At 39.2% G+C, this 13,757-nt stretch overlaps 1 protein-coding gene across 1 annotated transcript; it reads left to right on the top strand.

The window, feature by feature from the left end:
- The first annotated feature begins 250 nt into the window (after nucleotides 1-250).
- Nucleotides 251-12,819, top strand: C9H11orf97 (chromosome 9 C11orf97 homolog). The gene is made up of 4 exons (XM_036923318.2): nucleotides 251-698; nucleotides 4,546-4,650; nucleotides 10,088-10,213; nucleotides 12,284-12,819. The coding sequence occupies exons 1-4, from the start codon at nucleotides 362-364 to the stop codon at nucleotides 12,286-12,288; spliced, it is 573 nt and encodes a 190-aa protein (XP_036779213.2). The 5' UTR covers nucleotides 251-361; the 3' UTR covers nucleotides 12,289-12,819.
- Nucleotides 12,820-13,757: the final 938 nt, after the last annotated feature.

Genomic DNA, 13,757 nt, shown 5'->3' with positions numbered 1-13,757 from the left:
TATAAAATAGTTCAGAAAATTAGGGGACAAATGAGCTCAAACAAATAACAGGTGTGCCAGAAAGAACAGAGAAAAGAAGCTGCAATAAAATAATTCCAGTAAAATTCTCTAGGATGAAGGACCTTCGTTTCTAGATTGAGTTGTGTGTGTGGAAGGAGGGGGCGGGACACGACAAGCTTGCGTGAGGCAGCGACCTGATCTTGGACTCACCTGTGCAGTGCCTGCTCCCGCCCTATTGCAGGTGTGAACAACTCTTTGGGCTTTGGGACCCAGCTTTTCTGATTTCAGACTCCAGCTGTGCACTTCCTAGCCGTACGACCTCAGACAATTTCCGGAGCCTTTTCTGGATCTCAGGTTCCCTATGTGGGCGCAGCAAAGGCTCTCCAGCGAAGCTGGCAGGAGACACAAACGAGGGATGAAGCGGAAGGCCTTTGCATTGGCCTGGGAGCTGCGCGCGGAGCGCGTCCGCGGGCGGGAGCGTCCGCAGTCACCGTGGCAACCGGGGACGCCTCGCGATCCGGGCCGCTTGCGGCAGAGCGGAGGAGGCTGCATGAGGCTGGAAGACTCGGTGGTGGCGACCGCGGGCCCGGCGCCTGAGACGGGCTGCGGCGGGGAGCAGCCTCGGCCGCCCGCGGGGCAGGGGTGCGGGGCGCGAGGGGAGCCCGGCGGCGGCGGCCCGCAGGATTCCCGCCAACAGCGTGAGTTCCCCTCCGGCCGCCGACCGCGCGCCGTGGAGAGCGGGTGATGCGGGAACGGGGAAGCCGGGTCGGGGCGGAGGGACCGGCTGTTGCCGCGCGGGCCGGAGGGAGCGGGTGGAGCTGCTGTGCTTGGCGGCGACGGCGACCGCACTGTGGCAAAATAGCAGACAAGCCGTCCTTCAAACAGGTACCTGGGCCCAGGGAGCCTCTAACTGCATTGCCCGGGAAGGTACTGAAAAAAATTTGTATGTGTGTATATATAAATTTATAAAAATATATAATTACAAAATATGTTACATGTAATATAGAAATTTAAAATTTATATAATAACATAAATTGATAAGATATATAAATATATTTTATACACACACACATACGAAAATATGTAGATCATTTTTGCCAATTCCTTCATTTCACAGACCAGGAAACTGACGTCTTAACTAGAGTAAAGGAAGTGACTTGTCTGTGGCCACTCAGTGCTGGAGAAATTCCTAAAACACTTCAACTCCCATTTCCATTATGGTCCCTCAATCCATAAATTATTACCTGATCCTTTTAGAATTTAACACTATGGGCTACATTTTAACACACTACTGTTTCTGCCCTGTCCTGCCAAACGCACAAACAATATTACAGTAAGTAAATACAGTTCGGGTTCGCAGTCACAACCGACTCAGTTGAAATTTGAGTCTGCGCCAGGTTGCAGCGTTCATCCATATTGTTCCACGAATTTACAGTGTAAGTATTTCACAGTCCCTGCTCCCCACAGGTCTGCAGGAGGTGCTAAGGAATGATGCTGCTGAAAATAATAGGCCAAAGAGGACCTAGAGCGGTTTTGCAGCCCTTCTGCAGAGCGCCTCGTTGATTGCCTCTCTGGAGAGCAGCCTCGGCTTCTCCAGGCTCCCCGGAGGTAGGGTTGCGGTGAAGAGCTCAGCTCCCGCCCCTGCTCCCTCCAGACCTCATCAAGGAGTGGCAGAACGGCTGCCTCCTGGCGAAAGAGCCTCTTCCCTGAGCATCAACCCCAATGATTGATTATCATTTCTCATTCTTTTTCTTATTATCAACAACATGCAGAGGTCTTAGAGCAACTAAATTCAGTCTAACTATTCAGTATATTTAAGTAATTTCCTTACTCCGACTTAAAATTCTATCTGAAAATTTCCCCATTAAAGATGCTAAGCATTAAAGGTTTTTTATTCTTGTGGCTAAAGGACTAAAGGTGGAATTTATCATTCATCATTTCAACAAATATTGCATCCTTACTCTATGCCAGGCATTGGGCAAGTTTCAGGGACATGAGAAATGAATTAAGGCAGCTTTGCAAACTTTCAGGAACTCACAAAGTCAGGTTGGGGTTCCTGATGTAGAGTTCCTGTCTCAGCCTCCCTGAGAGCATCCTATTAGGGCCTCAGCCTGAATAGAGACAGACTGTTCCCACCAACACTAAGTATCCATTCAATTTTCAAATGTTTTGTGGTAAGGTCTTCAGTCTCTCTACACCTTGTATTCCCTAATCACATATTTGCTCTCAAATATAGAGTATGGTCCTTTCCCACTAAAACATCCTTGAATTGTATAAAGGTAGCTATCTGAGCACCCATTATATCTTTCATAGACTTCAGTGTTACTTTAAAATATTTTGCAGCACTTTTTCGCTATGCTGGCTGAACCTCTTCCAACATTCTCCAGCCTATTAAGCACTGAATCCAGTATTCTAAGTACAATCAGCTGAGTATAGTGTGGTGAGATTATAACCTTCCTTGATCCGAACATTGTAAATAAGAATAATATACCTGCCCATAGGGTTATGGGGAAAGAGAGATAATATACGTAAGATGCCTAGGGGCATGGTAGCCCTCAATAAATTGTTGCATTTGTTATTAGCTCTTAATAAAGGAAAGCAATTTAGTCTAGAATGATTGCTTTTAGCAGTCTTTAACACTTAGCGATCACTTCTCCTCATTGTCTGTACTCACCAGCCAACTGTTGGCCAATCCACTCAAAATTTTGAAGAGCAACATTAAGTTGCTATGTGAGTTTGTAGAAATTTTCATTTTTCTCTCCCTTCCTTACTTCCTCCCCACCCCCACCCCCACCACTTCTTTATTTTCTGGAGCAGAAAATATTTGCCTACACTACCTCTTTACTACACTCTCATTTTTCACAGTTCCTCAAAACTTGCAGTGATTTCCTCTGTAAATTCTCATAGCAGCAGAGCTGAAATCTGTCAAGGGACTTGAACTTAGAACCAGTGATCTGTTCCTCTCTACTGACCTGTTATAGGATTTTCTTCCTTCTTTGCCACATTTCTTAAACCTTGTTCTTCCTGAAGATCATGATTTAACCAAAAAAAGTTTAAACCGAAATTAAGCTTGAGAAATGCTGATCCCATCTCTCATTCACATGACTTGTCACTTTTGGGAAACAAGAATGAGACCCAGAAAGTATCTAACTCTACCTTGTCTGTGTCTGAGGGTGTGTTTGGTTCTTTGTGACCAGGAATGACCCAGGGCTAGAGCCAGAAGCAGCAGGTCCTTTGTCCATTTGGGACCAGTCTGCACAAAAGTCAAATTTATTCACTTGCTTTCCTTATTGGTTAGTCTGGAAAAGATGAGGCACCTGCCACATCTTTGTGAGTTTGAAGTCAAATCTTAAATAGCTAAAATATTTGGTTGTTTAGGTTTCCACAGTTCCTTGAATTGAGCTTTTGAATACTAAGACTTGAACTGCTGGTTCCTGCCACTCACAAAGCTACATTGTCAGACATGTACACAGAATAGCCTTTGATCTCTGTTTAATTTAATAATGCTTGGTTCTCTTTGAACACACACTTGTTGAGCATCTATTACACCAAGTTCTGTTCTAGAACTGATGAACTGAACTGCCCTCATATTATTTACAGTCTGGTAAGGAAGATATATATTAAACTACTAGTTACATAAATATTGTATATAAAGTAAATTAAGCCATATATAAATTGCAATAAATGAAAGAAAAGAGGAGACTACTATGAGAAAAAGGGATCAGGGACATTTCAAGATTGTGGAGTCAGGTAAAGTTTCCCTAAAGAACTGACATTGAAGCCTAGACTTGAAATTTGAGCAGAAGTTACCCTGTCAAAAATACTAGGAGAAAGGCAGTGGAGGCAGAGAAAACATAATGTACAAACACTTAGATGTAGGATTGGGCAGCAGGGCCATGATAGGTTCAGAGAGCAAGAGAGAGGGGCTAACAGGAGAGACTGGAGAGACAGATGGGATCAGATAGCACTGAGCAGAAGAAATGTAGCTAAGGTACTTAAAACAAATAATCCAGTCCTCCACTATAGCAGTGATGTCTATAGGGCCAAGTTTAGGGGGCAGGAAAAGGTCATATGTCCTTACGTGGATCACGACAATTCAGGTTTAATCTCTAAAAAATAAGATTAAATAATGCTGAGGCTATTCTATGGTATGCATCTGGATTTTAAGCTCCATGCACAGATCTGTCTTATTGCTGTGTCCTCTGCCCCTAGCCAAATGCCTGGCCCAGGGTTAAGTCTTTAACAATAAGAATTTGTGGAATCAATGAAAGTTTTCTTGAAGAAAAACTCCATTTATTTCTTCATACCTAAAAGAAGTATCTGAAACACTCTAAGAAGTCAAGAATTATATGAAAATGTGAAGTCCCCAAAGAACCAAAAGTTACAGCAGAAGAGATTGTTCCAAAATAGGGTCTGCAGGACGAGTCACCTGCTATTTGTAAGGAATACTGTGTCTTTTTTAAATTGTTATTCATGTAGGTATAATGACTAGAAGATTGGGCAGAATTTCTGATAATGTAACCAATTTTGTTAATGTCTTTCTAGGGAAGAAGTTTTTATACTGTGAGCCACATAAGAGAATTAAGGAAGTACTGGAAGAAGAGCTTTATATTAAGAGAGATGAATGCCACATTAAAAATCCACCTACAGGTAATCTCAGTGACAGAGGAGGGGTATTTGGAAAATGATATGAAATTGCTATTTGATGGCATAGTGATTGTTTTATTTATTACAAAACCATAACTATCAAAGTTAAAAATGGGTCCTGGGGAAATTCTTGAGCTAATTTTATAATTATTTTACCCATATCCAAGTAAACTGTTATATTTAGGGTTAAAAATGAGCTATTCACACATTTTTGGTCAAGTTATTTCTGTTTAATGACAAGCAGAATTTTTTGTCCAAGTGCTTGAGAAGCTCTTCTTTAATCTTTATCAATATAGGTGTGGTCAGTAATGTTTCCCATAGATTTCATCAGAATTGCCTGGGAGCCTGTTAAAAGCAGATTGCTGGGTTCCATCACTAGAGTAACTGGCTCAGTAGGTATGGGTGGTCCCCAAGAATTTACATGTCTATCAGGTTCATAGATCATGTTTATGCTGATGGTCCAGGGACCCCACTTTGCAAATCACTGACCCATAAGAATCTGGGTCATTAAATAGGTCATTATCCAAGGATTTTATTGCACATACACAGTGTATGAGTTGTACGGTCTGGGCATCGATAGCTCTCACTGATGGTTCATCTGATAAAAGATATGTGCTCTAGAAGCCCCTGAATCCCTTACAGATGTTATTTTGAAACTGGTGGAGCCCTCGTTTTCATGGTTCCTTCTCAATGATGACCACCTGCATAAATCATGCTCTTCAAATCAGCAGCTTTTGATTGCAACCCTCTGTGGTATCAGCATTGCTAAAAGAAATAACTGTAAGATATGGCTCCTAAACTCAGGGAACTGGACATCTTCTGAGGAGGGTCATTGAACACCCAGCAGCTAAGACACAAATTCTCTAAGATTCCTAAAGCAGATGCTACAGGCCCAGGGTGCATCATTTCAGATTCCAGGACATATTTTCCCACTTTATAGTTCAAAACCAGCCATAGAAACACCTTTCAAGCCTTCTTGTATTGTCCATTCTTACAAAAGGAGAGACCAGCAAAATGACCAATTTTGTTCATATGGTTTCTTGAAGGAAAGTTCAAAGTCTAGTTTGAACTGTGTGAATGGATGCAGAATGACCTACTGAACTGTTTCTCCAAAACCCAGCCTACGTGTACTATTTCCCTAGTGTTTGGGGAAAAAAATGTTAAGTCTATACTATTATATTTGGGGTTTACTTTCATTTATACTTATAAATTCACAATTTATATACTAGTTGGATGTTGTATTATTCTAAGAATACAGTAATATTAGGTATTCTGATTATAGGATAGTCTGATTATGCACTTACTTAAAGCGTAACTTGGGACAGCAAAAACTTTGCAAAATTTGAGTAAAAACTCAAACTAACCCAATCAATGCATATGCTTGGATATATGTCTTGGAATCCCTATAATTTATATAGATTTATGGGTATCTAAAAAAATAGTATCCTGAATACAATCTAAGAAACTCTAGGTGATTAGGAAATATTATTCGGTTTATAAAAATTCATTTTTCCAAGCAGTTTTTTCTAATGTCCCTGATATAAAATGGAGAATGCCTGGACATTTATAATGTCCACCAGAGGTCGCACAGAGGTGCTGTTTTAGCCTAGAAAAATCTTTCAAAGCTGAAAATAGATTTTGTCGGTTTACGTTTTAAAGGGGCTCTACTTAGGAAAACAGAGATACTATCTTATTTTTCTTTTGTTTTCTTCCTCTTCTTTTTTTAATGGCTGCAAGCCCAGTGTCTGGCCACAACAGGGAACGAGCACCTAGAGAGGGTACCACTCTGCCAGCTTCATCTCAGAATGTTGGCAGCCCTGGGCCAGCCACTGGATCTTGTAGTGCAGGGTTTTCAGTGACAAACTCCGTTCAATATATAATGAAAGCCATGACTTCCCTTCCTGGAACTTCTGCTTGTCACATACACCCAGAATTCTACAGACAACTTTTAAGAACTTGTTTAGCTTCTGTAGCAGCCACTTACAGATATTAAGAGTAAGTGCATTTAACCCACTGTCTCCACTTTCTTTTGTCATTTGCTTCTTCACCCATTCCAGTTCGGCTTTTGCTTCCATGAATCCAGGGAAACTGTTCTTTTTCAGATCGCAAAGGACCTTCCTCTTCAAGGTCAAAGCCAATGACCTTGAAGGTCAAATATAATCCACAGACTCATCAAACTCAATTTCTCTGTAGCATCTGATGTAATTGTTTACTCCTTCCTTTTATAACATATTCTCAATTTAGCCTCCAGGTCACCATGTGTCAGTCTCCTGGTTTCGCTGTTTTCTCTGCTGATTTTCCTTCTTCCTAGTCTCTAAACTTTGGAAAACTCAGCCACAAGCCCTCTTCTCTGTCTGCGCTCACTCCTTGGATGATCACATCTAGACCTGTGTGCTAATGAATCCAAAGTCTACCTCCTTCTGGCCTCTGTCTGCCCCCTCAAATCCCAAAGCCTGCTTCACTTTGCACTTGGATGTCTAATGTGCCCCTTAAACTTAATATGTCCAGAACAGAACACTCATCCTATACCCCAGCTTTTAAAATCCTCCTCTTCAACAGGTCTTCCCCATCTCAAGAAGCAGTACTGCTAAATTCACTCTGTTGATTAGGCCAAACACCTAGAAGTCAAATCCTCAAACTTCATATCTAGTCCATCAGCCAATCCTGCTGAATCTACATTTGAAATGCTTCTTAATTTAATGTTTTAAAATTGCAAGAGCTTTTGTGTTTTTCTGGCTAAAACCTTCAACCATTATAGTCATCATGAAAAATTGCACTTCTGAAGCTTACACGTATTCTCCTTTCTCAGCGAATTTGAAAAATGTCCTGCCAAATCCATTAATTTGTGTCTACTTGTGCCTTACTGTACAGAAAATTAATTACGGCTTATTTATTATGTTTAGTACCAATTTAGAAAATGTAAAATGTTGCTCAGCAAGTGTGGGTATGTTTGTTATTCATTAATTCATTCAACAAAAATGTTTTGTGTACCTATAAAATACAAGGAATGTATCTATGCACCAAATGCATGTCAAGATAATGACAGCACTTAGAAGTCCCCAAACATGCACTGAAATTACTTAAATTTTTTTTCTTCTGGTCAAATCTCTACCCATATTTACACAAAAGAAGCATCAACGATATGGCTCTATACTGGCTTCTCAAGCTCTAATGTTCTTTTTCACAGTCCAGAGACAGCTGAAGGGAACAAAAATATTTGTAAAGAGTGAGCTTACCTTCCCTGAAAAAGCAGGCGAGGTCACACTGGCTGAAATTTCCAGCATAAGGGCATGGCCTTAAGTTACTTTTAAATTCAGGATAAAAATACACCTCAAAAGGTCTCTGAGTATAAGGGGACTGAGGGCATGAGAAGGGAAGAGAGAAGAATCTGTAGGAGATTATGAGCTTCAGGAAAGGATTTAACTCCTCTTAGCTGCCCTTTGCCTTTCCAGGGTAAGCATGCCAACACAGAGGTCTCTCTGGCCCTGCTTCCCTTTTGTCCCCCTTCCTCCTCCTGGAATGCACATGCCCAGAGCTGGGGGAAATGGATTTCTCTTCAAAGAAGCAGCTGCTTCAAAGGGCATCTGTGCTGCTTTCCAGACCTCTTTCTCTCCAGTTGAACATACCAGCTTCTGTAACTTCCTCATCCCAACTTCATATCAAATCAAAGCAGTTCTATTTTTTTCAGCAGCCTCTATCCCTGAGTACAGTAAACACTTATGCATAAAGATTTGAGTTATTTTTCATGCATTTCTGAACATCTGATTTTACATTGCAGGTATTGTCTGTATTACGTTGTAAACTTCCAGCTATTCCTTTGATTGCATCTGACATTAGACACATATGATTCTTCTAATTGAATGTGGGTTTTCTACATAGTTCGGCCTCCCAATTTGAAAGTGCTTTCCATTTGCCAGAATTTCCCACAACGTGGAACAAATCTGAATCTGTTTTCTTGGTCTCTTACCAGGTGTCATGCACAGGGGGTATTTAATAAATGTTTGTGGCCTCATAAATCTAAAAGTGTATAATGAGAGGTTGGGGAGCAGTTTTTTTCTATCTCTGGACAAGATAGAAAAAGAGGAAAGTAGCTGGAACTGGGTAGGGGGAGGATTCAGGTTAGATATAAGGAACAGATGCAACTTTGTAAGGTATTAACAGAAGGACACTGTGGAGTCTTCCTTGAAAGTCTTTGAAGAAAAGGGAAGAAACTAATCTTGACAAATAGCTTCAGCTACTTTGTTCAGGAGTGGGGAGGGAGAGGCACATATTGACATTGAACTTGGTGAGTCAGCTCGTTGACTGTGCCTCTCCAGAGGGAATCAGAGTCCATGCTTAGATAGGAAAATTGTTGTTCTGTACAAATTAATAGCTACCATTTATTGAACACAAAGCACTTTATATCCATTTCATCCAAATTTTGTAATAATCCTTCAAGATAAATGTTATTAGCCTTATTTTAAGATAAGGAAACTGAGACACAGTAACTTGAATAACTTACCTGAAGTCATAGAGCTGGTAGGTGGTGGAGCAGGGACTGAAACCCAGGTGTCCTCTGACCCCATGGCTGTGTCCCGATCGTGGCATCATACAGAATCCTGTAGGGAGGGGTCAAATGTCAGTGCTGATTCCAGTGGGCAGCCTTGGCTCTGTGGACAATATTGGCACTGAAATTTACAGCTTCAGAAATGGGAAAAACAACTTATGGCATGAAACTAAATAACTTTGTTTGATGTGGGTCACAGTTTTCTGCACAATAAATTTTCACCAAATACTTGTTAATTGATTCTGAAAACCTAAATAAGTGATTTTAGGATATGGAGGACAGCCCAGTGCAATTTATCACTAGATCAATACTTATTGAATGGTGCCAGGATTTAAGACTATGCTTTGTGCCAATGTATAGATTTCATTTTCCAAATATTTTGCTGCAGTGTTTTCTAGTGAGTTTGTTGTTTCTTTCAAGGGGAGATGAAATAGCACCTAGTTCAATGGCTTTTAGATGACTGTTGGATGTTTGGGATGAATTAATGTGGTAATTTTGGGTTATATAATCTTTGGAAATAATTGGACTTGTAGGAATAAAATCAGAATTAGATAAGGTTGACTGAATGAAATCTGTGTATGAACTATTATTTATTCCTGATCCTTCTATGTTTTGTTATGTATATTTCTATATTGACATTTCATGTATTTCTGTAGTCAAAGTTAAATGATCTAATAGCCCTAGAGGCTTAATTGCCTCAGAAATAATTGAATGAATGAACCAGAATGAAAGCTTAAACAAATGATAAAGACCTTGGGTGGTTTGATTAATCCAACTAAATAAACCTCCTACCCAAATGACTGAAAAAATAATCACCAAGTAAATACTTTAGAAACATTTTGTGCTATGGAGAGAATAAGCTAATAATCATCTTGCTTTTGAAAATATTGACAGTTGCCCTGGAAGGGATCTGGAGCATTAAAAGGAATCTCCCTGTGGGAGGCTTGAAGCCCGGACTGCCAAGCAGAAACAGTTTACTGCCACAAGCCAAGTACTATTCGAGGCATGGAGGGCTGAGAAGTAAGACCCCAATACCCTTGACGTCCACTGAAGGCCCCAAGCGTCCTGAACAATTTATAAACCAGTGGTGTATGCTTTATTTGAAGTTCTCAGTCAAAACTGAATCTTCTTTTCACTTGTTTCTCTGAGGTTACTTTTAGTTTTGCCACATTACCAGGTTGTGGAACTTAAAACAGTAGCAGTTCCATTAAGCAAATTACTCCATGTATACAACAGGAGTTCATACTCTGAGTTATACTCATGTCCTGGTTAAACAGGCCCAAATGCCAGGGCTATAGAAATGCAGGGTTAGGAACCCAGAAGGCAACTACACTCAAGATCCACAAAGATACCAATGTCCTGAAATAATGGTTGATTCAACTCAAGTCTGGGCCACTTGCCCACTGGGGGCTGTTTATTTCAACTTTCCACCCAATTTGTCAGGTCCCAATTATAGTGAGTAAATCCATCATTCCCAGAAAATTCACAAAGCAAATTTATTTCAAAGATGAATGATTTTCTAAATGCCATGTTATAAGACTGGTTTGAAAAACAAATTATCTTCATTTGAAGACCTAAAGGCCCCAAAATTTACCACTTCACCAACTAGGGACATATGATAAAAACAAGTTTGATTTTGACCATATTTGTATTACTTTCAGCCATTAAGTACATCAGGAATAAATAACAATTTATGAGAGACATTTTCATGACTCCTGTTCATGTTTACCCATCCCCACTACCTTCCTAGCAGCTCCCAGCCCTCTATCTATAGCCCATTCAATCCCTGACAGTGATCACATTACAATATGTATCTGTTAGTTATATATCTCAGTTTCATCTCTGTAAGTTACCAGCTGCATTTTGTCCTATGTCTGCAACTATGTTACACAAAGCATAACTGATCAATCTGTACAAATCAGACTGAAAACTAAGAATGAGACATTTCTCATTATCAATGAAAAAAATGCAAGCCACAGAAATGTCAGAAATGAACAAAATCCATGGATAATTTTCAAAAATTGATCAGTACTAATTCATACACTATGAGAAGCTCTGTGAAGTCAGGAACCATGTCCCTTCCACCCACCGTGTAGCACAGTGCCGAGTCCAGGAGGAGCTCAATCACTTTTTGTCACGAAAATGACCAAAGAATGAGGAACCAGGGAGTATATGTTGAATGCCTATTATATGTTCAGAATCTTCCTGCTGCTAATCCACAAATTTCTCCCCTTCCACAAAAGTATATAGTTTTCCCTGCTTGAGACTGCGATATTAAACAGGATGCAAACAATAGAGGGAAAAGCATTGGACCTTACTGACTTTACTATGTGAATCATGAAGAGTTCATATATAGTATATACACCTTGGAACTAAGGCTTTCAAAGGGAGGTTTTCCATGGATCAGTATTTTCAGGGACTTCTCCTATAAAGCATACTTCAATTAGATAATTGAGTGAATCCTCACTGTTATCTTCTTGCTATTCACTTTTTTTTTCTCTTTCTCATTATAGTTGTGATTCCTCCAAAACACTGATAAAACATACATTTAACATTTAAATTTAGAACGAAGAGCAGCCAATTGTAATTCTAAAACTTGTTTCTGTAAGGGACTGCAAAGCCTCTACTGCTTTCATCATACTAACAAATTGTATCCATTGGCTTTGCATCATCTTATTCTTTGCAGTTTTCCTGTTCTGTGCCATGTAACAACAGCAACCAAAAGTTATCTAGCCCGGTGCTGCTCAAGCTCTAAGGTGCCTACAGATCACCTGGGTGTCTTATTGAAATTCAGATTCTGGTACAGTAGCTCTGGGGTGGGGTCTGAGATTCTGCATTTCTAAGCAGCTCCCAAGTGAAGCCCGTGCTGCTTGTCCAGTCACAGTACTGGGAGCAGTGAGGGTCTGGCTGACTGAGCAGTGATTTCTGCAGTTACTTGGATCACATGTGAAAGTATAGCTTTTGCTTTACCAAATGAAGAACTATTGCGAACATTAAATCAAATTTTTAGATTAAAACGGGGTTGGAATTAAAGAGCATTTCCCCTAAGTAAAAACTTACATATTTTGTTCACATATTTCTTTATTCCAGGATAAGATGAATAAATATTTCCGTGGAGAAGAAACCTCTTACTCCTGGTGTCTGAAAAACAGAGAAGAAACCCAAGTTTGTTTCACAGTTTCTATTTTTAAAGAAATGTATATTAGTCTGTAATTCCTATTATTGGTATTAATTCCTATCTCTAAATTAATTCAAGGTAATTAAAGATCTGAAAAGAATGAGGGAAAATATTATACTTATTTTTTAGTTGCTCCAGTTGGAATACATTGGGCTTATAAATCAGCCTATTTTATTAAAATATGTGAAGCATAATGAAACCAAGGCATTTTATTGAGTCTTTACTTCAAGGTAAACATTATAAATCTTAATCCATCACTATAGTGTAATTATGTTCAGCCATTAAAAAACAACAACGGATATAAATACAGGTATTTGTTTCTGTTAGTGAATGAATGACATAGGTGAAAAGCCTCTGACTGGGAGACAATCATTTTAATGTTTGCCTTGATAGCACTCATCATTTCTCTAGAATTTGTCCACTAAATAGTAAGGAGCAAAGAAATCTATAGACATCTAAAAAAGGATTTCACTAATGCTGCTGGCTTAAAAAGAGGTTAAAAAGAAGAAAGAAAAAAAGAAAGAAAACAAAACTTTTTTCCTCCCTTCCCCACCAATTGTTAAAAGTAATGAATGCAGTATAGAAAAATTAGAAAATAAAGAAATAAGAAGGAAAAAAACGCATCTGTGATTCAATTGCAAGAAACAACCACTAACAACATGTTGGATATTTTCTTTCTTTTTTTCCTATGTACATTTTATTTTAAATGTCTGAAACTGCACTGTATATTATATTACTTATTTTAACATATCATATAATTTCCCATTCATTTAAGTATGTCTTTAAATAATTATTTTTAAACATCTTTATATGCTTGTACTAAATTTTTGTACTTCTTTATTTTTTGGGCATTTGGATTTTTCCAGTTTTCATTTTATACACAACTGTTATGACTTACTTACCCTGCCCCTCCTTAAAAAGTTCTTTTTCCTAGTATTCTGGTTATACATCTTTCATTCTCCTTCCTTTAGGCTAAACTCATCTTAAAACTTCCTCCACTTCAGTTCTCAAATTCATTTCTCACTCTTAATGTAATAAGTCAAGCCAAAAGATTTGTTGATTGGTTATGTCCCTTCCCTACTTAAAAATAACTATACTGTGAAACAGTTAATAATCTCTTAAGTCAAGACCCAAACTTTTCCAGATTTAATATAAAAATTTCCATTTCATTACTGCATGCTAGAACACATCCTACATGTAAGTCATTTCCAGCCACCACCAAGTTTATGGAACTCCCTCATCACAGGCTACTTCAGGACCAGTGTTGTGGTCCTGTGGATGGAGAGATTATTCCTTGAATTAGTCAAGAGACAGAACACCAGAAACTACCTGGAGTTGGAGAAAGCATTTACTATTCTTACAAATCTAGAATCTTAACTTTCTGAA

This window comes from Manis pentadactyla, chromosome 9, assembly GCF_030020395.1.
Source record: "Manis pentadactyla isolate mManPen7 chromosome 9, mManPen7.hap1, whole genome shotgun sequence".
NCBI lineage: Eukaryota > Metazoa > Chordata > Mammalia > Pholidota > Manidae > Manis > Manis pentadactyla.
The sequence above is the reverse complement of the archived record's forward strand: the minus strand, read 5'-3'. Positions and strand labels throughout refer to the sequence as shown.

Excerpts from the sequence above, each read along its gene's own strand:
- C9H11orf97 (XM_036923318.2), top strand. The coding sequence starts at position 362 with ATGTGGGCGCAGCAAAGGCTCTCCAGCGAAGCTGGCAGGAGACACAAA. Across the intron at positions 699-4,545 it reads GCAGGATTCCCGCCAACAGC|GGAAGAAGTTTTTATACTGT; the intron begins GTGAGTTCCCCT and ends ATGTCTTTCTAG. Across the intron at positions 4,651-10,087 it reads CATTAAAAATCCACCTACAG|TTGCCCTGGAAGGGATCTGG; the intron begins GTAATCTCAGTG and ends AAATATTGACAG.